Here is a 25,059-nt window from a genome sequence, read left to right on the forward strand (position 1 = left end):
GTTAGGATTGCTCAGTGATTGTTTAGAGGAGGGCCCTAGCAGCGGGGCAGGGGCGGGGGCGGGGACGGGGGCGGGGGAAGGCGGGGAAAGTTTACAGGACGACTTGGTTCCTAGCTAAAGCACTGACTTCTCATTTTCTTGTTGCTCCATGGAGGTGGGCTTCCCGGTTTAGGAATATAATCACTGCTATATCAAGTTGGGATGACTGGGCTTGGGGCTGGATACTCTGGTGTCCAAATAAGTGTTATGTTAACTCTGCCGTCCACACAGAAGAGTTTTTCAGACTTTGCCTTTCTGAAGCATTCAGGCATGTTCATGGTCATGCTGGAGGTCATGAATCATGCCTTAGTGATATATAAGTGACTTTTTCTTGGGTGGCAAAGAAATGGAACCCAAGGGAGTGTCCCTCATTTGGGAAAGGGCTTCAAAACTTAAGGCATACCGATGGGTTGGAATACTCTTGTGCTCTCAGAAATGATAAGGTTTTCGGGAAACCCGGGGAAGATTTGTATAAACTGGTGCTGACTAAAGGCCATTTGTATAAAGTGATGCAGACTAAAGACCATCTACACAATAACAAAATTGTAAAGGCAAAATGACTTTCAAAGACTTAGACTCAAAATGACCGGCCATAATTGCTCCAGAGGACACATGAGGAAATATGCTATCTCCCTGCAGAGAGAAAAGGGGAAGACACGATGGAGATTCCGGCCTTTTCCCCACACACAAGACAGTTCAGCAATTTGTTTAGTTCAACTCTACGTGTTTTAACAAGGGTTTTGTTTGTCTTGCTTTCTCTATGGTTGGGGGTGAGGTAGAGAGAAGGAGGTGGGAGGGAGGAGGCAACTTTCATTGACTGAAAAATAAAATGTAACTAGAGAAAGAATGCTTCACTTGGAATTGAAGGAGTTCTGTTCCTCTCCTGGCTATTTCCTACCTACACACATAGCTGAAGTCCTAAACTTCATAGCAGCCCCTCTGATGCAATACAGCCTATCCACTTCAAGAGCATCCTAGAGTATCATTCGCTCATTCATTCAACAGACATGGATTACATACCTACTTAGGCAACTGAAAGATAGAAAGAGAGAGCGAGTTCTGAGAAAAGAGTTCCTATCCCGAGCAAATTCAATGACTATTCTGGGCCCCAAAGAAGAGCTGAGGAAAACTTGGTCCCAGGCAGTGAACCCTAATGGTGAGAGGGGGCCAAAAAGAGAGGCTCATGGGGGAACACCAAAGTTTAAGACATGTGTGGGTGATGGGGTGGGGGCAGTTTGGGGAAAGGGATGATGATTGGGCCTTTTCCTTGCCCTGTTCCTGTCTCACGACATCAGAACATCAGAACCGTGAAGGTCCTGACACTCGGGAATGAGATGGCTTCTTGCTGAATGACCCACTTAGGTAGGATGAGCAGAGGCCTTTGCAAGTTCTGAGAGGAAGGCAAGGTGTTTTCTTCCCAGAGGATGATGCTGGATTGCGGGATTAGAAGAAAGGGGAGAAGTCAGAGGCCGAGCAGAGCCCGGAAGCCCCCTGCCGACCAGACCGGAGGCCCCTTCTTGGGGGTGGAGTAGAGGGAGGGGCTAAGCAGAGCAGGACACCTTAAAAGGCCTCCGCAGCTCCGGGCTACCATCTGCTGCTACCAGAGCTCCGGGGGAAGAGCAACATTCTCTGTGCTCTCCTGAGGGCAGAAGGATCCGAGAAGGAAGGAAGCAGACGCCTAGGAACATGGATGCAGGAGCCAGCTTGGAAAACGGCGGGCGCAGGGGTCGGACCTGGCGCTGTCTGGAGGCCGCTTCCCCAGGCGGGAAAGGGGCCGGGAAGCACACCGCGAACCTGCTGCTGGACCGCGAGCCGCACGTCCTGAAGCTGGGCGAGAGCTTCGCCAAGAGGCCCAAGTCCCTCTACCACACCATCCGCTATGATGTGAAACCAGAAGCCACAGGCACTTCAGGTGATGGAGAACTCCAGCTTGGAAAAGGAGATGAAGTCACAATTACGCTACCACGCGTTGCTGGATCGACGCCTGCGACGACTGTGTTCAAAGGCAACAAAAGACCATATGAGACAGACTGTGTTCTCATCATCAATCACGACACTGGGGAATACGTGCTGGAAAAACTCTGTAGCCGCATCCAGGTCAAGAAGATGAGAACCGAGGGAAGCGGCGGAATCCAGGCTCGGAAGCAACAACAGCTCCCTGCTGGGGCACCATTTCGAGCCCCAGTGAAAGCACCGGTTGAACCCAAAGCCCCTCCTGTGCAAGGCGACCTTTCAGCTGAACTCCAATTGGATGACTTTAAGAGACTGCTGAGAGCAGAGACGGAAGTCCTGGAAGAGAGGAGCAGCGGCAGCGGGAGCAGCTCGTCCGACTCCGACAGCTCCCGGGACAGCGAAGGGGACGAGCCGGCCGCCCGGGCCGCCCCCTCCCAGCCTCCTCACCAGCACCTCAGTCCCAGAAACCCTGTGGCCAAGGGCCCCGGCCGGCCTCGGGGAAACCAGGAGCTGATGGACATCCTGCGAAATGACTTACGATTGAGTGACTCTGGCAGTGACAGCGATGACGAGCGGACGAGCTTCCTGCCTCCGTCTCTTTGCTAGGAGATCACGTGGAGGCAGCGGGCCGCGAGCAGAGAGCTCACCACCAAGGAGAGCGCTAGGACATTAGTGAGCTCTGAGGCGCTGCCACCAGCCCGAGCAGGAGGGCTCTCGTATACATTACGGCAATGCCTTTGGACAAGCTTGACCTGCATCTGCAGAGTCCATAACTGGGGTGGTTTTGGTTAACGGGGTGGATGGAAAGCATGGACGGTTGGGGGGAGGGAGGATTTTGGTTGTTCAGAGGCTGAACGGTAGACATCCTTGGCTCTCACGACTTTGGACGTGTCATCTTCATTGACGAAGCAAATGGCTTGGTCTGTGGCGCAAAAGGAGCACCCCCAAAGTGTGTTAAAGCCTCTTGGAACTATTGCCCACGTGAAAACAAAGGCTGTAGCCTGTCTTGTCTAATTAGGTCTGACCTGATAGGCCAGTGAAGACAGAGGCAGGCGTAGACTCAGAAGTACAAAATACATCGTGCACGATACTGCAAGTGACTTTCTCTTTATTTGAACTCATGTTGAAATGGCCAAGAAAGTGACGTGTGATCATCGAAACTAATGGGAATAAAGTCTATCTTCTATATACTCAGGGACCTAAAAGATTCATCCCATCAAACCTTACCCCCCCAAAGTAGTACACAACACAGGGAGGCTTAGAGAGGCAGATGCACACAGCTAGTTAATAGCAGAGATGGGAGGGAAACCCAAGGCTCCAGTACTTTCTGTATTGTACCATAGCACCTCCCCTTCTATTTCATCAAATATTTACTGAACACCTACCTACTACTGTGTGCAGAGCTTAGGGAGGTAGCAAAACTCATGATCTGTGCACATAGAGCAATGACATACACATTGGCGCTTTGGACCTAAACTCTGAAAGTCATCAGTACCATTTTACCCCTAGTTTGAACATGGGACAGTGATATTTGGCTCTGGACAGGACAGAAGAACCCCAAGTGTGGGTGCACTGACTGGACGAAGGTGGAGGTTTGAGGAGTTAGTCGAGAAGGGAAAACCATGAGTCGATGTTCATCTTGCATTGTTCATAATTGGTTCAGGGGATTTTCAAAGGAATGGGTTCTTTTTTCAAAGAAATCACAGGAATGTCTCAGTAGGAAGCTTTGAAAGTTGTGATCACTGAGCAAGACAACTTTGAAAATGTACTCGGGACCAAAGTGGTGATTGGGCAATGCCAATGGCAAGTGATGCTCATTCTATTCGTCTTTTACTTCAAGCTGCTCCCCACTTTCCAAATTGTCACCTCCCATACCACATCGGAATCATTCTATTTTTACTATAACCTAATATATGTTCGTGTAAGAATATTCCTCTCAAAACAACATATGAATATGTCACCAATGCGTGTGCACACCCGCGCGCGCGCATTCACACACACACACACACATGCACACATCCTACTGGATCTGTTATCTTAATCAAGGAGAAGGGATTGTGGAGTTTGAAGTTTTCCCATTGCCAAGGACAGGCAAATAGAAACACCACACACAGAAAAACATGACATTGCTAGAAAAAGGCAACTAAGGGATAAGTAGTTTAGGTTTCAGCTACAAATTCCAAGTTTACTGGCATCCAGACCCTCCTGCAACTGAACATGACACAGCAAGAGACTTTCTATTGTTTGAACTCATGTTGAAATGATCAATAAAGTGATGTATGATTATGAAAACCAATGGGAAGAAAGTCTGTCTTCTTTATACTTAGTATCAAAAAATGTATCCCATCAAACCTTACCACCCAAAGTAATACACAGCACAGGGCAAAAGAGGTTTGGACTGGGGAGTCCTAATGCAAACCAAGAGGGAATTGAGCTTTCTGAGGAGGCATTCTGCTGCAAATTGGTTGTGTGACCGTGTCCAAGTCACTTCTCTGTCAAATGAAGTCATTGCCCTCTGGAAGGTCATTTCTAGCCAAACTGAGCTAGAGTCAAAGATGCTGTTGTATTCTGTTCTTCCCAGTTCCTTTCATAAGTGAGAGTGCTAAGAGGCAAAGGAGACAGAGTATCTGAGGATGGGGAAAAAGAATGTGTTGGGCAGCTGAACATCAAAAGGGTTCTTGATAGCATCTGGGCAGGGTGGGGGGGGGGTTCTTAACCTCTTTTGTGAATGAACCCCTTTGGCAGCCTCATAAACCCTATGCATCCTTTCTCAGGATAAAGTTTGAAAATAATGAAGGAAATGCTAAGTCTCAATTAGAGGTCAGTGAACCTAATGGTGTATTGCCCCTCAGCCCAACCCAGTTAAGTGCAGGAATCTCTCATGGAGCTCAGCTTGAGATGTTTAACCATGATCTTTCTGGGTCTCTCCCAATGCTAACCTTCCATAATCCCTTGAATTCAGCAACTCTCTCTAGAGCCATGAAAGCCTCCTTCTTCCTGGGGACACTCCTTTATGCCTCATGTAAAATGTCACGCATATCTTTTTGCTCACAGCTCTCTGACTGGGAGCCCTGGACTTGGAGTGCAAAAACTGGGCTTAGTCCCACCTTCAATGGTTTCTTTCTGAGCTGCTGGGGGCAAGTCACTCAGTTCGAAGAGCCTCAATACACTTTTGACTACAAGACCAGGGCTCGATTAAACCACGACTTCTTCATCGGGAGCCCAGGGTTCCCGGGGGCTCCATGGACAGATTTCAGGGGAGTCTGTGAATCTGGATTTTTAAAAAATGCGTCTTGATTTCCACTGACAGCTAACAGAAACTTGGCATTTCCCTCAATTATTTAAAAAAACACAATATGGATCAAGGATCCATAGGCTTCACCAGACTGCCAAATCGGACCATGACAAAAAAAAGGGAAAGAATCATTGGATAAAATAATCTCTAAAGTTGTTCCAGTCTAAAGTCTCTGATCCAAGTGAAATATGCCCCTAGTGAAGCATCTGAGAATGGCTCATCTTGAAAGCGGGGATGTGGGGGAGAATCAGCAACCGAGCTAGGTTGTATGACTGTCCATTAATCCCAGAGTGGGTCCGAGTTCATGGCCCTGACCTTCATCGGCAACCCAAAGGAACCTGGCAAGAGGAATGCTGGGCAGCACGATGTGAAGGGGAGAAACTGAGTGAGAGCAAGGGGACTGCAGGCTGGGAGCAACCTAGGAATTAGACACCCAGAGAAAGGGACCAGCAAGATGTTAGATTTCCTGGCCGGCAGAAAGGAGGGTATCAGAATCCTAATACAGGATAATAGCGTGAAGGAATCATGACCATAAAGGGCAGAGACAACTTCTAGCTGGATGCTAAGTTGACTTCTGTCATGCCATCTGCAGCCCTTCTTCAACTGTGGCTCCTGACCCTATGTGGGGTTCTCAAAAACACTGGCAACAGTAAAATGTTTCTGAAGGGCAAAACCCAAAAATTAATTACAAATCCAATGCCGCATGAATCCGACATGTTTCTGCCAGCACCTTGGTTCTGAACACGCAGCATGCCCGAAAAGCGTGCCCACTTTGCACTGGTCATGCCCTCAGGCCACCCAACACCAACAAATGCTGTTTGTTAGGTTAATGGGCTGGGGACTCTAGAGCTAGAAGGTACTTTGGAGACCTTATGGTGTTCCTCTCTCCTCTTACAGGCCAGTGCCTCAAGGCCCAAGGAGATGAAGTCATTGGTCCAAGGTCACATAAGTAGCAAGGTCAGAGGTGGGATGTTCAGGTATGGATCAAACTGGGACCTCTGTGAGGTCACTTCTTGCTCTGAGATCCTCTCCCTCATTGTCACTTACTTCTTGGAAAGAATGCTGTGAAGTGCTCCAGCCACTCTGGAAAGCCATTTGGAACTAAGCCCCCAGAGCTATCCAATTGTGCATTTCCTTTGACCCAGAGATAGCGGTACAAGGTTTATAGCCCAAAAAGATGAAAGAAAGAGAAAAAGGACCCCATAGGTACAAAACTCTTGATAGTGGTGTAGTATTAATGTGATGGAAGATTTTCCCTACCCATTCAATAGGCCTGGGGTGGGACTAGGTGGGAAACCTTGATGTTATCTTTGTTTGTAAGTAGGCCTAAAGCCTCTACTTACCAGGTACTAAGCAGATTTGGGTGGGAAGTCCTCAGGGGGCCCTGAGGGGAGTTGCTAAGACCAGAGGGAATGGTATGTGCACTGAGTTCTAACCAATCAGACTCAGGCTAGAACTGTATATGAGGAGAACTCAGAGTGTGACAGGGACAGAAAGCAGCACAGCAGAACTGAGTGAAGCAGAACTGAGAGCAACAGAACTGAGAAGAGGACATTGAGGCAGCAGACATCAAGAGAGCCCTGAGGAGCAGACACTGAGACAGACAGCATGGACAGAGCTCCAGAAGAGAGTGCTGAGGGGAGAGTTAGGATTGCTGAGTGATTGTTTACAGGAGGGTCCTAGCAGTGGGCCGGGAGGGGGCGGGGGGCGGGGGGGAAGTTTACAGGATGACTTGGTTCCTAGCTAAAGCACTGACTTCTCATTTTCTTGTTGCTCCATGGAGGTGGGCTTCCCGGTTTAGGAATATAATCACTGCTATATCAAGTTGGGATGACTGGGCTTGGGGCTGGATACTCTGGTGTCCAAATAAGTGTTATGTTAACTCTGCCGTCCACACAGAAGAGTTTTTCAGACTTTGCCTTTCTGAAGCATTCAGGCATGTTCATGGTCATGCTGGAGGTCATGAATCATGCCTTAGTGATATATAAGTGACTTTTTCTTGGGTGGCAAAGAAATGGAACCCAAGGGAGTGTCCCTCATTTGGGAAAGGGCTTCAAAACTTAAGGCATACCGATGGGTTGGAATACTCTTGTGCTCTCAGAAATGATAAGGTTTTCGGGAAACCCGGGGAAGATTTGTATAAACTGGTGCTGACTAAAGGCCATTTGTATAAAGTGATGCAGACTAAAGACCATCTACACAATAACAAAATTGTAAAGGCAAAATGACTTTCAAAGACTTAGACTCAAAATGACCGGCCATAATTGCTCCAGAGGACACATGAGGAAATATGCTATCTCCCTGCAGAGAGAAAAGGGGAAGACACGATGGAGATTCCGGCCTTTTCCCCACACACAAGACAGTTCAGCAATTTGTTTAGTTCAACTCTACGTGTTTTAACAAGGGTTTTGTTTGTCTTGCTTTCTCTATGGTTGGGGGTGAGGTAGAGAGAAGGAGGTGGGAGGGAGGAGGCAACTTTCATTGACTGAAAAATAAAATGTAACTAGAGAAAGAATGCTTCACTTGGAATTGAAGGAGTTCTGTTCCTCTCCTGGCTATTTCCTACCTACACACATAGCTGAAGTCCTAAACTTCATAGCAGCCCCTCTGATGCAATACAGCCTATCCACTTCAAGAGCATCCTAGAGTATCATTCGCTCATTCATTCAACAGACATGGATTACATACCTACTTAGGCAACTGAAAGATAGAAAGAGAGAGCGAGTTCTGAGAAAAGAGTTCCTATCCCGAGCAAATTCAATGACTATTCTGGGCCCCAAAGAAGAGCTGAGGAAAACTTGGTCCCAGGCAGTGAACCCTAATGGTGAGAGGGGGCCAAAAAGAGAGGCTCATGGGGGAACACCAAAGTTTAAGACATGTGTGGGTGATGGGGTGGGGGCAGTTTGGGGAAAGGGATGATGATTGGGCCTTTTCCTTGCCCTGTTCCTGTCTCACGACATCAGAACATCAGAACCGTGAAGGTCCTGACACTCGGGAATGAGATGGCTTCTTGCTGAATGACCCACTTAGGTAGGATGAGCAGAGGCCTTTGCAAGTTCTGAGAGGAAGGCAAGGTGTTTTCTTCCCAGAGGATGATGCTGGATTGCGGGATTAGAAGAAAGGGGAGAAGTCAGAGGCCGAGCAGAGCCCGGAAGCCCCCTGCCGACCAGACCGGAGGCCCCTTCTTGGGGGTGGAGTAGAGGGAGGGGCTAAGCAGAGCAGGACACCTTAAAAGGCCTCCGCAGCTCCGGGCTACCATCTGCTGCTACCAGAGCTCCGGGGGAAGAGCAACATTCTCTGTGCTCTCCTGAGGGCAGAAGGATCCGAGAAGGAAGGAAGCAGACACCTAGGAACATGGATGCAGGAGCCAGCTTGGAAAACGGCGGGCGCAGGGGTCGGACCTGGCGCTGTCTGGAGGCCGCTTCCCCAGGCGGGAAAGGGGCCGGGAAGCACACCGCGAACCTGCTGCTGGACCGCGAGCCGCACGTCCTGAAGCTGGGCGAGAGCTTCGCCAAGAGGCCCAAGTCCCTCTACCACACCATCCGCTATGATGTGAAACCAGAAGCCACAGGCACTTCAGGTGATGGAGAACTCCAGCTTGGAAAAGGAGATGAAGTCACAATTACGCTACCACGCGTTGCTGGATCGACGCCTGCGACGACTGTGTTCAAAGGCAACAAAAGACCATATGAGACAGACTGTGTTCTCATCATCAATCACGACACTGGGGAATACGTGCTGGAAAAACTCTGTAGCCGCATCCAGGTCAAGAAGATGAGAACCGAGGGAAGCGGCGGAATCCAGGCTCGGAAGCAACAACAGCTCCCTGCTGGGGCACGAAAGCACCGGTTGAACCCAAAGCCCCTCCTGTGCAAGGCGACCTTTCAGCTGAACTCCAATTGGATGACTTTAAGAGACTGCTGAGAGCAGAGACGGAAGTCCTGGAAGAGAGGAGCAGCGGCAGCGGGAGCAGCTCGTCCGACTCCGACAGCTCCCGGGACAGCGAAGGGGACGAGCCGGCCGCCCGGGCCGCCCCCTCCCAGCCTCCTCACCAGCACCTCAGTCCCAGAAACCCTGTGGCCAAGGGCCCCGGCCGGCCTCGGGGAAACAAGATGCTGATGGACATCCTGCGAAATGACTTACGATTGAGTGACTCTGGCAGTGACAGCGATGACGAGCGGACGAGCTTCCTGCCTCCGTCTCTTTCCTAGGAGATCACGTGGAGGCAGCGGGCCGCGAGCAGAGAGCTCACCACCAAGGAGAGCGCTAGGACATTAGTGAGCTCTGAGGCGCTGCCACCAGCCCGAGCAGGAGGGCTCTCGTATACATTACGGCAATGCCTTTGGACAAGCTTGACCTGCATCTGCAGAATCCATAACTGGGGTGGTTTTGGTTAACGGGGTGGATGGAAAGCATGGACGGTTGGGGGGAGGGAGGATTTTGGTTGTTCAGAGGCTGAACGGTAGACATCCTTGGCTCTCACGAGTTTGGACGTGTCATCTTCATTGACGAAGCAAATGGCTTGGTCTGTGGCGCAAAAGGAGCACCCCCAAAGCGTGTTAAAGCCTCTTGGAACTATTGCCCACGTGAAAACAAAGGCTGTAGCCTGTCTTGTCTAATTAGGTCTGACCTGATAGGCCAGTGAAGACAGAGGCAGGCGTAGACTCAGAAGTACAAAATACATCGTGCACGATACTGCAAGTGACTTTCTCTTTATTTGAACTCATGTTGAAATGGCCAAGAAAGTGACGTGTGATCATCGAAACTAATGGGAATAAAGTCTATCTTCTATATACTTAGGGACCTAAAAGATTCATCCCATCAAACCTTACCCCCCCCCCCAAAGTAGTACACAACACAGGGAGGCTTAGAGAGGCAGATGCACACAGCTAGTTAATAGCAGAGATGGGAGGGAAACCCAAGGCTCCAGTACTTTCTGTATTGTACCATAGCACCTCCCCTTCTATTTCATCAAATATTTACTGAACACCTACCTACTACTGTGTGCAGAGCTTAGGGAGGTAGCAAAACTCATGATCTGTGCACATAGAGCAATGACATACACATTGGCGCTTTGGACCTAAACTCTGAAAGTCATCAGTACCATTTTACCCCTAGTTTGAACATGGGACAGTGATATTTGGCTCTGGACAGGACAGAAGAACCCCAAGTGTGGGTGCACTGACTGGACGAAGGTGGAGGTTTGAGGAGTTAGTCGAGAAGGGAAAACCATGAGTCGATGTTCATCTTGCATTGTTCATAATTGGTTCAGGGGATTTTCAAAGGAATGGGTTCTTTTTTCAAAGAAATCACAGGAATGTCTCAGTAGGAAGCTTTGAAAGTTGTGATCACTGAGCAAGACAACTTTGAAAATGTACTCGGGACCAAAGTGGTGATTGGGCAATGCCAATGGCAAGTGATGCTCATTCTATTCGTCTTTTACTTCAAGCTGCTCCCCACTTTCCAAATTGTCACCTCCCATACCACATCGGAATCATTCTATTTTACTATAACCTAATATATGTTCGTGTAAGAATATTCCTCTCAAAACAACATATGAATATGTCACCAATGCGTGTGCACACCCGCGCGCGCGCATTCACACACACACACACACATGCACACATCCTACTGGATCTGTTATCTTAATCAAGGAGAAGGGATTGTGGAGTTTGAAGTTTTCCCATTGCCAAGGACAGGCAAATAGAAACACCACACACAGAAAAACATGACATTGCTAGAAAAAGGCAACTAAGGGATAAGTAGTTTAGGTTTCAGCTACAAATTCCAAGTTTACTGGCATCCAGACCCTCCTGCAACTGAACATGACACAGCAAGAGACTTTCTATTTGTTTGAACTCATGTTGAAATGATCAATAAAGTGATGTATGATTATGAAAACCAATGGGAAGAAAGTCTGTCTTCTTTATACTTAGTATCAAAAAATGTATCCCATCAAACCTTACCACCCAAAGTAATACACAGCACAGGGCAAAAGAGGTTTGGACTGGGGAGTCCTAATGCAAACCAAGAGGGAATTGAGCTTTCTGAGGAGGCATTCTGCTGCAAATTGGTTGTGTGACCGTGTCCGAGTCACTTCTCTGTCAAATGAAGTCATTGCCCTCTGGAAGGTCATTTCTAGCCAAACTGAGCTAGAGTCAAAGATGCTGTTGTATTCTGTTCTTCCCAGTTCCTTTCATAAGTGAGAGTGCTAAGAGGCAAAGGAGACAGAGTATCTGAGGATGGGGAAAAAGAATGTGTTGGGCAGCTGAACATCAAAAGGGTTCTTGATAGCATCTGGGCAGGGTGGGGGGGGGGTTCTTAACCTCTTTTGTGAATGAACCCCTTTGGCAGCCTCATAAACCCTATGCATCCTTTCTCAGGATAAAGTTTGAAAATAATGAAGGAAATGCTAAGTCTCAATTAGAGGTCAGTGAACCTAATGGTGTATTGCCCCTCAGCCCAACCCAGTTAAGTGCAGGAATCTCTCATGGAGCTCAGCTTGAGATGTTTAACCATGATCTTTCTGGGTCTCTCCCAATGCTAACCTTCCATAATCCCTTGAATTCAGCAACTCTCTCTAGAGCCATGAAAGCCTCCTTCTTCCTGGGGACACTCCTTTATGCCTCATGTAAAATGTCACGCATATCTTTTTGCTCACAGCTCTCTGACTGGGAGCCCTGGACTTGGAGTGCAAAAACTGGGCTTAGTCCCACCTTCAATGGTTTCTTTCTGAGCTGCTGGGGGCAAGTCACTCAGTTCGAAGAGCCTCAATACACTTTTGACTACAAGACCAGGGCTCGATTAAACCACGACTTCTTCATCGGGAGCCCAGGGTTCCCGGGGGCTCCATGGACAGATTTCAGGGGAGTCTGTGAATCTGGATTTTTAAAAAATGCGTCTTGATTTCCACTGACAGCTAACAGAAACTTGGCATTTCCCTCAATTATTTAAAAAAACACAATATGGATCAAGGATCCATAGGCTTCACCAGACTGCCAAATCGGACCATGACAAAAAAAAGGGAAAGAATCATTGGATAAAATAATCTCTAAAGTTGTTCCAGTCTAAAGTCTCTGATCCAAGTGAAATATGCCCCTAGTGAAGCATCTGAGAATGGCTCATCTTGAACGCGGGGATGTGGGGGAGAATCAGCAACCGAGCTAGGTTGTATGACTGTCCATTAATCCCAGAGTGGGTCCGAGTTCATGGCCCTGACCTTCATCGGCAACCCAAAGGAACCTGGCAAGAGGAATGCTGGGCAGCACGATGTGAAGGGGAGAAACTGAGTGAGAGCAAGGGGACTGCAGGCTGGGAGCAACCTAGGAATTAGACACCCAGAGAAAGGGACCAGCAAGATGTTAGATTTCCTGGCCGGCAGAAAGGAGGGTATCAGAATCCTAATACAGGATAATAGCGTGAAGGAATCATGACCATAAAGGGCAGAGACAACTTCTAGCTGGATGCTAAGTTGACTTCTGTCATGCCATCTGCAGCCCTTCTTCAACTGTGGCTCCTGACCCTATGTGGGGTTCTCAAAAACACTGGCAACAGTAAAATGTTTCTGAAGGGCAAAACCCAAAAATTAATTACAAATCCAATGCCGCATGAATCCGACATGTTTCTGCCAGCACCTTGGTTCTGAACACGCAGCATGCCCGAAAAGCGTGCCCACTTTGCACTGGTCATGCCCTCAGGCCACCCAACACCAACAAATGCTGTTTGTTAGGTTAATGGGCTGGGGACTCTAGAGCTAGAAGGTACTTTGGAGACCTTATGGTGTTCCTCTCTCCTCTTACAGGCCAGTGCCTCAAGGCCCAAGGAGATGAAGTCATTGGTCCAAGGTCACATAAGTAGCAAGGTCAGAGGTGGGATGTTCAGGTATGGATCAAACTGGGACCTCTGTGAGGTCACTTCTTGCTCTGAGATCCTCTCCCTCATTGTCACTTACTTCTTGGAAAGAATGCTGTGAAGTGCTCCAGCCACTCTGGAAAGCCATTTGGAACTAAGCCCCCAGAGCTATCCAATTGTGCATTTCCTTTGACCCAGAGATAGCGGTACAAGGTTTATAGCCCAAAAAGATGAAAGAAAGAGAAAAAGGACCCCATAGGTACAAAACTCTTGATAGTGGTGTAGTATTAATGTGATGGAAGATTTTCCCTACCCATTCAATAGGCCTGGGGTGGGACTAGGTGGGAAACCTTGATGTTATCTTTGTTTGTAAGTAGGCCTAAAGCCTCTACTTACCAGGTACTAAGCAGATTTGGGTGGGAAGTCCTCAGGGGGCCCTGAGGGGAGTTGCTAAGACCAGAGGGAATGGTATGTGCACTGAGTTCTAACCAATCAGACTCAGGCTAGAACTGTATATGAGGAGAACTCAGAGTGTGACAGGGACAGAAAGGAGCACAGCAGAACTGAGTGAAGCAGAACTGAGAGCAACAGAACTGAGAAGAGGACATTGAGGCAGCAGACATCAAGAGAGCCCTGAGGAGCAGACACTGAGACAGACAGCATGGACAGAGCTCCAGAAGAGAGTGCTGAGGGGAGAGTTAGGATTGCTGAGTGATTGTTTACAGGAGGGTCCTAGCAGTGGGCCGGGAGGGGGCGGGGGGCGGGGGGGAAGTTTACAGGATGACTTGGTTCCTAGCTAAAGCACTGACTTCTAATTTTCTTCTTGCTCCATGGAGGTGGGCTTCCCGGTTTGGGAATATAATCACTGCTATATCAAGTTGGGATGACTGGGCTTGGGGCTGGATACTCTGGTGTCCAAATAAGTGTTATGTTAACTCTGCCGTCCACACAGAAGAGTTTTTCAGACTTTGCCTTTCTGAAGCATTCAGGCATGTTCATGGTCATGCTGGAGGTCATGAATCATGCCTTAGTGATATATAAGTGGCTTTTTCTTGGGTTGTAAAGAAATGGAACCCAAGGGAGTGTCCATCATTTGGGAAAGGGCTTCAAAACTTAAGGCATACCGATGGGTTGGAATACTCTTGTGCTCTCAGAAATGATAAGGTTTTCGGGAAACCCAGGGAAGATTTGTATAAACTGGTGCTGACTAAAGGCCATTTGTATAAAGTGATGCAGACTAAAGACCATCTACACAATAACAAAATTGTAAAGGCGAAGGACTTTCAAAGACTTAGACTCAAAATGACCGGCCATAATTGCTCCAGAGGACACATGAGGAAATATGCTATCTCCCTGCAGAGAGAAAAGGGGAAGACACGATGGAGATTCCGGCCTTTTCCCCACACACAAGACAGTTCAGCAATTTGTTTAGTTCAACTCTACGTGTTTTAACAAGGGTTTTGTTTGTCTTGCTTTCTCTATGGTTGGGGGTGAGGTAGAGAGAAGGAGGTGGGAGGGAGGAGGCAACTTTCATTGACTGAAAAATAAAATGTAACTAGAGAAAGAATGCTTCACTTGGAATTGAAGGAGTTCTGTTCCTCTCCTGGCTATTTCCTACCTACACACATAGCTGAAGTCCTAAACTTCATAGCAGCCCCTCTGATGCAATACAGCCTATCCACTTCAAGAGCATCCTAGAGTATCATTCGCTCATTCATTCAACAGACATGGATTACATACCTACTTAGGCAACTGAAAGATAGAAAGAGAGAGCGAGTTCTGAGAAAAGAGTTCCTATCCCGAGCAAATTCAATGACTATTCTGGGCCCCAAAGAAGAGCTGAGGAAAACTTGGTCCCAGGCAGTGAACCCTAATGGTGAGAGGGGGCCAAAAAGAGAGGCTCATGGGGGAACACCAAAGTTTAAGACATGTGTGGGTGATGGGGTGGGGGCAGTTTGGGGAAAGGGATGATGATTGGGCCTTTTCCTTGCCCTGTTCCTGTCTCACGACATCAGAACATCAGAACCGTGAAGGTCCTGACACTCGGGAATGAGATGGCTTCTTGCTGAATGACCCACTTAGGTAGGACAAGCAGAGGCCTTTGCATGTTCGGAGAGGAAGGCAAGGTGTTTTCTTCCCAGAGGATGATGCTGGATTGCGGGATTAGAAGAAAGGGGAGAAGTCAGAGGCCGAGCAGAGCCCGGAAGCCCCCTGCCGACCAGACCGGAGGCTCCTTCTTGGGGGTGGAGTAGAGGGAGGGGCTAAGCAGAGCAGGACACCTTAAAAGGCCTCCGCAGCTCCGGGCTACCATCTGCTGCTACCAGAGCTCCGGGGGAAGAGCAACATTCTCTGTGCTCTCCTGAGGGCAGAAGGATCCGAGAAGGAAGGAAGCAGACGCCTAGGAACATGGATGCAGGAGCCAGCTTGGAAAACGGCGGGCGCAGGGGTCGGACCTGGCGCTGTCTGGAGGCCGCTTCCCCAGGCGGTAAAGGGGCCGGGAAGCACACCGCGAACCTGCTGCTGGACCGCGAGCCGCACGTCCTGAAGCTGGGCGAGAGCTTCGCCAAGAGGCCCAAGTCCCTCTACCACACCATCCGCTATGATGTGAAACCAGAAGCCACAGGCACTTCAGGTGATGGAGAACTCCAGCTTGGAAAAGGAGATGAAGTCACAATTACGCTACCACGCGTTGCTGGGTCGACGCCTGCGACGACTGTGTTCAAAGGCAACAAAAGACCATATGAGACAGACTGTGTTCTCATCATCAATCACGACACTGGGGAATACGTGCTGGAAAAACTCTGTAGCCGCATCCAGGTCAAGAAGATGAGAACCGAGGGAAGCGGCGGAATCCAGGCTCGGAAGCAACAACCGCTCCCTGCTGGGGCACCATTTCGAGCCCCAGCGAAAGCACCAGTTGGACCCAAAGCCTCTCCTGTGCAAGACGACCTTTCGGCTGAACTGCAATTGGATGACTTTAAGAAACTGCTGAGAGCAGAGATGGAAATCCTGGAAGAGAGGAGCAGCGGCAGCGGGAGCAGCTCGTCCGACTCCGACAGCTCCCCGGCCAGCGAAGGGGACAAGCCGGCCGCCCGGGCCGCCCCCTCCCAGCCTCCTCACCAGCACCTCAGTCCCAAAAACCCTGTGGCCAAGCGCCCCGGCCGGCCTCGGGGAAACCAGGAGCTGATGGACATCCTGCGAAATGACTTACGATTGAGTGACTCTGGCAGTGACAGCGATGACGAGCGGACGAGCTTCCTGCCTCCGTCTCTTTCCTAGGAGATCACGTGGAGGCAGCGGGCCGCGAGCAGAGAGCTCACCGCCAAGGAGAGCGCTAGAACATTAGTGAGCTCTGAGGCGCTGCCACCAGCCCGAGCAGGAGGGCTCTTGTATACATTACGGCAATGCCTTTGGACAAGCTTGACCTGCATCTGCAGAGTCAATAACTGGGGGGCTGGTTCTGGTTAACGGGGTGGATGGAAAGCATGGACGGTTGGGGGGAGGGAGGATTTTGGTTGTTCAGAGGCTGAACGGTAGACATCCTTGGCTCTCACGAGTTTGGACGTGTCATCTTCATTGACGAAGCAAATGGCTTGGTCTGTGGCGCAAAAGGAGCACCCCCAAAGCGTGTTAAAGCCTCTTGGAACTATTGCCCACTTGAAAACAAAGGCTGTAGCCTGTCTTGTCTAATTAGGTCTGACCTGATAGGCCAGTGAAGACAGAGGCAGGCGTAGACTCAGAAGTACAAAATACATCGTGCACGATACTGCAAGTGACTTTCTCTTTATTTGAACTCATGTTGAAATGGCCAAGAAAGTGACGTGTGATCATCGAAACTAATGGGAATAAAGTCTATCTTCTATATACTCAGGGACCTAAAAGATTCATCCCATCAAACCTTACCCCCCCCCAAAGTAGTACACAACACAGGGAGGCTTAGAGAGGCAGATGCACACAGCTAGTTAATAGCAGAGATGGGAGGGAAACCCAAGGCTCCAGCACTTTCTGTATTGTACCATAGCACCTCCCCTTCTATTTCATCAAATATTCACTGAACACCTACCTACTACTGTGTGCAGAGCTTAGGGAGGTAGCAAAACTCATGATCTGTGCACATAGAGCAATCACATACACATTGGCGCTTTGGACCTAAACTCTGAAAGTCATCAGTACCATTTTACTCCTAGTTTGAACATGGGACAGTGATATTTGGCTCTGGACAGGACAGAAGAACCCCAAGTGTGGGTGCACTGACTGGACGAAGGTGGAGGTTTGAGGAGTTAGTCGAGAAGGGAAAACCATGAGTCGATGTTCATCTTGCATTGGTCATAATTGGTTCAGGGGATTTTCAAAGGAATGGGTTCTTTTTTCAAAGAAATCACAGGAATGTCTCAGTAGGAAGCTTTGAAAATTGTGATCACTGAGCAAGACAACTTTGAAAACGTACTCGGGACCAAAGTGATGATTGGGCAATGCCAATGGCAAGTGATGCTCATTCTATTCGTCTTTTACTTCAAGCTGCTCCCCACTTTCCAAATTGTCACCTCCCATACCACATTGGAATCATTCTATTTTTACTATAACCTAATACATGTTCGTGTAAGAATATTCCTCTCAAAACAACATATAAATATGTCACCAATGCGTGTGCGCACCCGCGCGCACGCGCGCATTCACACACACACACACATGCACACATCCTACTGGATCTGTTATCTTAATCAAGGAGAAGGGATTGTGGAGTTTGAAGTTTTCCCATTGCCAAAGACAGGCAAATAGAAACACCACACACAGAAAAACATGACATTGCTAGAAAAAGGCAACTAAGGGATAAGTAGTTTAGGTTTCAGCTACAAATTCCAAGTTTACTGGCATCCAGACCCTCCTGCAACTGAACATGACACAGCAAGAGACTTTCTATTTGTTTGAACTCATGTTGAAATGACCAATAAAGTGATGTATGATTATGAAAACCAATGGGAAGAAAGTCTGTCTTCTTTATATTTAGTATCAAAAAATGTATCTCATCAAACCTTACCACCCAAAGTAATACACAGCACAGGGCAAAAGAGGTTTGGACTGGGGAGCCCAAATGCAAACCAAGAGGGAATTGAGCTTTCTGAGGAGGCATTCTGCTGCAAATTGGTTGTGTGACCGTGTCCGAGTCACTTCTCTGTCAAATGAAGTCATTGCCCTCTGGAAGGTCATTTCCAGCCAAACTGATCTGGAGTCAAAGATGCTGTTGTATCCTGTTCTTCCCAGTTCCTTTCATAAGTGAAAGTGCTCCTTGATTGGAAAGAGACAAAGGAGACAGAGTATCTGAGGATAGAAAAAAGAATGTGTTGGGCAGCTGAACATCAAAAAGTAGTGGGTTCTTGATAGCATCTGGGCGGGGGTTGGGGGTTCTTAACCTCTTTTGTGAATGAACCCCTTTGGCAGCCTCATAAACCCTATGCATCCTTTCTCAGGATAAAGTTTGAAAATAATGAAGGAAATGCTAAGTCTCAATTAGAGGTCAGTGAACCTAGTGGTGTATTGCCCCTCAGCCCAACCCAGTTAAGTGCAGGAATCTCTCATGGAGCTCAGCTTGAGATGTTTAACCATGATCTTTCTGGGTCTCTCTCAATGCTAACCTTCCATAATCCCTTGAATTCAGCAACTCTCTCTAGAGCCATGAAAGCCTCCTCCTTCCTGGGGACACTCCTTTATGCCTCATGTAAAATGTCACGCATATCTTTTTGTTCACAGCTCTCTGACTAGGAGCCCTGGACTTGGAGTGCAAAAACTGGGCTTAGTCCCACCTTCAATGGTTTCTTTCTGAGCTGCTGGGGGCAAGTCACTCAGTTCGAAGAGCCTCAATACACTTTTGACTACAAGACCAGGGCTCGATTAAACCAAGACTTCTTAATCGGGAGCCCAGGGTTCCCGGGGGCTCCATGGACAGATTTCAGGGGAGTCTGTGAATCTGGATTTTTAAAAAATGCATCTTGATTTCCACTGACAGCTAACAGAAACTTGGCATTTCCCTCAATTATTTAAAAAAGCACGATATGGATCAAGGATCCATAGGCTTCACCAGACTGCCAAATCGGACCATGACAAAAAAAGGGAAAGAATCATTGGATAAAATAATCTCTAAAGTTGTTCCAGTCTAAAGTCTCTGATCCAAGTGAAATATGCCCCTAGTGAAGCATCTGAGAATGGCTCATCTTGAAAGCGGGGATGTGGGGGAGAATCAGCAACCGAGCTAGGTTGTATGACTGTCCATTAATCCCAGAGTGGGTCCGAGTTCATGGCCCTGACCTTCATCGGCAACCCAAAGGAACCTGGCAAGAGGAATGCTGGGCAGCACGATGTGAAGGGGAGAAACTGAGTGAGAGCAAGGGGACTGCAGGCTGGGAGCAACCTAGGAATTAGACACCCAGAGAAAGGGACCAGCAAGATGTTAGATTTCCTGGCCGGCAGAAAGGAGGGTATCAGAATCCTAATACAGGATGATAGGGTGAAAGATCCAATGACCCTAAAGGGTAGAGATGACTTCTATCTGGATGCTAAGTTTATGTCATTCACACTGTGCAGAGCATGTCTTTTTTTTAACTCACCTATCCCTTGGGCATTCTTGTGAAACCTATGGAGTCATTTTCAAAATATTATTTTTAAACTATTGAAGGATATGCAAAATTCCTATTTTAGGTAAGTAAAAATGTAAATATAAAATTTCCCTATCTCAATTCATAGGCCCCTTCAAATGGATCCACATGACCCTTGGAATCCATCAATCCCAACTTAAAAATCACTTGTATAGAGGCTGGGTCAAAGGTAAAGTTCTGGTACCTGATGAAAAGTCACTTGAAACATGAATGGAGACAACCACAGTCAAGGGCAGCAGTGTGGAAATCAAGCTGCAATAGCCCAAACCAGATTAAAATATAAATTGGAAATATTTAGCACAATAAATATAAATATAGTACAGGATAGATCACATTAATGTCTGATTTTGTTAGTCAATATGCCTCCCTCAGGATGTGTTTCTCTTGGAGTTTGACATCACCTTTTTAGGGGATTATTTTTCAGTGGACTGCTTACCTGTAGCTGTATTACCCCTCTTTTTGACCTGAACATGGCACAGGGTAGTATATCCTCTTCTCCAGAACAGCAGGGCTCTTGTCTACTGAGAGCCTAGAGTCCTAAAATACATGGTTCAGGGGACCACTTCCCAGTATGCCATTTATCCATGGGCTGGCACAATGTTGCCCCTCTCCCCTGATCTGTACCTGATCTAGAGGAATAGATAGATCCTGTCCCTTCCTGCTCATTATTCAAAGAATCAGCCACCTTAGTAGAGGAGTAGAGGAAGACTGTCCCCCAAGTCTCTACCATAAGACAAAGCCCAGTGTCCCCACCCTAATAACAGCTCTAGTCAATGGTGCATTGAGAGAACAAGAGATTTCCAAGGACTAGAGTCACTGATATATTTAGCTAGGCAAAGGAGATAAATGTCAGAGATCAGTGTAAGGAATTACTGAAGCCCTGGAGAGGAAATCTCTATAGTCCAGGTAAGGGAGAGTCATTCATATCTAGTGACCCAGGAGGCCAAAGGGAAAGGACAAGGTTTCCAAAAGTGGGGAAAGATTTTATAATTAGTTTCTTTGCAGTATCAAAGCAAAGGAAAGAAATCACAATGGAATAAAAGAGGAAAAAAGAAGCAGAGAGAGGGGGGTGCCTGCCCAAGCCTGTGAGACTCCCACAGCAGGAATTAAGGTTGAGGAAGCAGATTCTAGAATGACTAAAGCACCTAGTAGCTTTGCCAAACCTGAACTTCCTTGGCTAGAAACCAAGCACTTAATCTAGCATACAGTCTAGACAGGTTTGGGCTGGCTGAATCATAAAATAAAGATCATGGGGTGTGGGGTGGAAGGGGTAATATCTCACAGGGAGGTAGTGGCATGGGTCACATAACCCCTGCCTTAGTGTCCTCAACTGTAAAGTGGGAATAATAATAGCATTTATCTGACAGGTTTGACATGTGGATGAAATGAGATGATAATCATATATTAATTATAAGTTATATACACACATGCTGTAGTTCAGTCGTGCCCGACTCTCCGTGAGCCTATTTTGGAGTTTTCTTGGCAAAGGTATTGGAGTGGTTTGTTATTTCCTTCTCCAGCTCATTTTACAGGTGAAGAACTGAAGCAAACAGGGTTAAATGACTTGCCCAGGGTCACACAACTAGTGCATGTCTGAGGCCAGGTTTGAACTCATGAAGATGAATCTTCCTGATTCCAAGCCCAGTGCTCTATCCACTAAGCCACCAAGCTGATATATGTGTGTATATGTATATGTGTGTGTATGTGCATATGTGTGTTAATATATATAATATATATTAGCATAGAACTTGGTATATAGTAAGAACTGTATAAATGTTTATTCCTTCCCTGCCACTTACTTCCTGCAGATCTGAATGTATAGTACTTAAGACATCTCTCACATACATGTTCTGTGGTTTATGGGTTAGAAACATAAATCACAAGCCCCCATTAATTTAATTTTCCTAGTCATCCAGAGGAAACAGGTGGTTCCAAGCAAAGGCACTAAATAAAAGAGCAGAGTAGGAAAAGTCACAAAACTACATTCCCTACCCCCTTTGTCATAAATTTGGGCCACATTATCCCCCACCACACACACACACCCTCGGTGTGTGGGGAACACAATGTGGAGAGGCACACGCAAAGGAAACACGTGTGGTCCAGGCACATGAATGGAGGGTCGGCTCATGCTGCCGATGCTTCAGGGTCTCCGATATTTGTTGGTAATGACGTTCTCCTGTTCCCTCTGGGTCACCCTTGTGTCTGTGACCTTTATTGAGAGTGTCAACTTTTAGCTTACAGCCTAGAGGCTTCTGAAAGCTTTAGTGACAGGAGTGTATGTGATGAGTGTGTTAGCTGAAGTGACAAAGTTGTACTTAGTAATGACTGCAATCACCTTGCTGTCCTCTGGTCGATGGAGAGCCAACTGTTATGTGATCTGTCAATTACTTAACCAGCTTTGGGAGGTGGAAGGGAGGAGGGGAGAGGGAAGGGTAAAGAGTGTAGTATACTATTTGGCAAGTAGATGGTGCTCCAGGCACTCATGAGTAGCCAGCTCCTAGAAACCTCAGGCAGGGCTGAAAAGACCTCTGGGTTCAATGCAAGTCTAAAAAGGGGGATCTGAAATGTACTCCAAATTACCAAGATGGCAAAAACTCTCTAACATCAATTTTCTTGCACGCCCCCTCCATTTTCCACACCCTTAGTCAGGACCCCCCAAGTTCATAGGATTCAACAATTCATTCTTAATGACCATATAATTTATTAACACATTTGGAGAGTATAAGAAACTCAAACATTGAGACTGCCAGAAATAGCTGTAATGATGCTGCAGATTGGATGGATTTTTCCTTTTCCCTCCATATCTCTTCCCAGTTGCTCTGAGGTGAATAGAAAGGAAAAAGAGATTGGGAAGATTTCAAAGTCATGGGAGTTGCATCGCAAGGAAGAGGAAAAAGAAAGTGTGGTTTTGAATTCTGCTTGATGTCCCCCACAGCAGCTGCTAGTTTAGCCATGATCCAGGCTAGGTTTGGCTGTTCTCCACTTCTTCTGGCTGCCTCTGATCCACGCTGACATCTGTTCTTGTCTGGTCCTGCCTCTACAAATGGCTTCACAAAGAAATCTCAGTTCTCCCTCTGCTTTCTCCTGCCTGCCCACAGCTGCAAGGCAATTACACCCAGGCTCCAGCCTCTGCTCCTGACCACATACCAGGTTAAAAGCATAGACTCTCAGGTGGATTCTTCCTCCTTTTCCATTTCAGCCTGTGAAAACTCTCTGGATATAATTCTCTCCCAGGGAAAAAGGACTCAGCCCAAGAACTCTGGGAAAGTATGCCTGTGCACACCTCCCAATTTATGAAGTCTCATAATCTCCTTATCCTCCCAATAGTCCCAGAAAGGCCCATTACACATGTAAACTTTCCTCTTTATGCATTCTAAACCCTTTTTTTTAAACATAAAGAAGGAGCTGTTTTCAGGAAGCAGGTAAACCAAAAACAAAACAAAAAACCCTAGGCAAAAAGGAGCAGCATTGGCAGAAACACTACTCACTACCGAGCACAGGCTCAGGGTCTGCTGATAAAAGAAAAATGACCTTCATAGGATGAAGTTGGCTCATTCCAATTATTCCTGATGAGACAAACTCCTGTGTAAACTCTTGCAGAAGAAACCCAGGATTTAGAGCTAAAAGGGAACCTTTGAAATAATCTATTCCAAGACCCTCCTTTTTCAGAGGAGGGAAATAAAACCCAAACCGTGACATGCCTAAGATCACAAAGGAAAATAAAACAGCAGGGAATCACCATGGCGACTGGGACCCTGTACCCATACCCTGAAAAATGGCAGGCCTTCAAGACCCTTATTGCTGCACAGTACATTGGGGCCCAGATCCGTATGCTGTCTGCACCTCCCCTCTTCCACTTTGGTCAGACCAACGTCACCTCCGAATTCCTCTGAAAATTTCCTGCGGGCAAGATTCCAGCGTTTGAGAGTGATGATGGGTGTGTTTGAAAGCAACCATTGCCCACTATGTGAGCAACGATGACCTTCGAGGCTCCACTCCAGGGGCAGCTGCCCAGGTGACCCAGTGGGTGAGCTTTGCTGACAATGACATCATCCCTCCAGCCAGTACCTGGGTGTTCCCCACTCTCGGCATCATGCACCACAACAAACAGGCTACAGAGAACACAAAGGAAGAGGTAAGGCAGGTTCTGGGGCTGCTTGACGCCCACCTGAAGACTCCAACTTTCCTGGTGGGGGGGCATGTGACTCTGGCTGAGATCATAGTTGCATGCACCCTCTTGTGGCTCTTCTATAAGCAGGTCCTAGAGCTGTCTTTACGGGAGGGCTTTCCCAACACCAACCGCTGATTCCTCACCTGTATCCACCAGCTCCCGTTCTGGGCAGTGTTGGGAAAGGTGAAGCTCTGGGAGTAGATGGCACAGTTTGATGCTAAAAAGTTTGCTGAGAGTCAGCCTAAGAAGGAGGCCTCAAGAAAGGAGAAGGGACAATGAGAGGAGAAACAGAAGGCCTAGGCCAAGCGGGACGAAGAGAAGAAGGCAGCCACAGCCCCTGGCCCAGAGGAGGAGATGGGCAGGTGTGACCAGGCTCTGGCTGCAGAGCCCAAGGCCAAGGATCCCTTTGCCCACTTGCCCAAGAGTACGTTTGTGTTGGATGAGTTTAAGAGAAAGTACTCCAACAAGGACATGCTGACGGTGGTCCTGCTGTAATTCTGGGAGCACTTTGACCATGACAGCTGGTCCCTGTGGTATGCCGAGTACCGCATCCCCCAGGAGCTCAGCCAGACCTTCATGAACTGCAGCCTCACCACTGGAATGTTCTAGCACCTGGACAAGCTGAGGAAGAATACATTTGCCAGTGTCCTCCTTTTTGGCACCAATAACAGCAGCACCATTTCTGGAGTCTGGGTTTTCTGGGGCCAGAAACTTGCCTTCCCAATGAGCCCAGACTGCCTGGTAGTTTATGAGTCCTACCCATGACATAAGCTGGATTCTGGCAGTGAGGAGACCCAGGCTGGGGTCCAAGAGTACTTCTCCTGGGAGGTGGCCTTCCAGCATGTGGGCAAACCCTTCAATCAAGGCAAGATCTTCAAGTGAACATCCTCCCTGCTACCACCTAGCTGCCCTTCCTCCTCTGCAGAGAGGTGCCAGTCATTAAACAAAACTGGACACAGGAAAACATAAAATAAAATAAAATAAAACAGGGAGCAGCAGGAGGCACAGTGGACAGATCAGCACCCCTGAAGTCAGGATAGACTTGAGTTCAAATCCAGCCTCAGACACTTATAAGCTGTGCGACCCTGGGCAAATCACTC

General features: G+C 47.8%; 2 protein-coding genes and 2 pseudogenes across 2 annotated transcripts; all 4 read left to right on the forward strand.

Annotated features, from left to right (window-relative positions):
• Positions 1–1,725: 1,725 nt before the first annotated feature.
• LOC118854723 (ELL-associated factor 1-like) lies at positions 1,726–2,598 on the forward strand. Its single transcript, XM_036765008.1, has one exon. It carries the CDS (start codon positions 1,726–1,728, stop codon positions 2,596–2,598), a length of 873 nt encoding a protein of 290 aa, XP_036620903.1.
• A 6,043-nt stretch (positions 2,599–8,641) lies between these two features.
• Positions 8,642–9,498, forward strand: LOC118854724 (annotated as a pseudogene).
• A 6,046-nt stretch (positions 9,499–15,544) lies between these two features.
• Positions 15,545–16,417, forward strand: LOC118854725 (ELL-associated factor 1-like). Its single transcript, XM_036765009.1, has one exon. The coding sequence runs from the start codon at positions 15,545–15,547 to the stop codon at positions 16,415–16,417; it is 873 nt and encodes a 290-aa protein (XP_036620904.1).
• Positions 16,418–23,528: 7,111 nt separating this feature from the next.
• LOC118855406 lies at positions 23,529–24,841 on the forward strand (annotated as a pseudogene).
• Positions 24,842–25,059: the final 218 nt, after the last annotated feature.

Source organism: Trichosurus vulpecula, chromosome 6, assembly GCF_011100635.1.
Source record: "Trichosurus vulpecula isolate mTriVul1 chromosome 6, mTriVul1.pri, whole genome shotgun sequence".
NCBI classification, from domain to species: domain Eukaryota; kingdom Metazoa; phylum Chordata; class Mammalia; order Diprotodontia; family Phalangeridae; genus Trichosurus; species Trichosurus vulpecula.

Coding starts and splice junctions, on each gene's coding strand:
- LOC118854723 (XM_036765008.1), top strand. CDS start 1,726: ATGGATGCAGGAGCCAGCTTGGAAAACGGCGGGCGCAGGGGTCGGACC.
- LOC118854725 (XM_036765009.1), top strand. CDS start 15,545: ATGGATGCAGGAGCCAGCTTGGAAAACGGCGGGCGCAGGGGTCGGACC.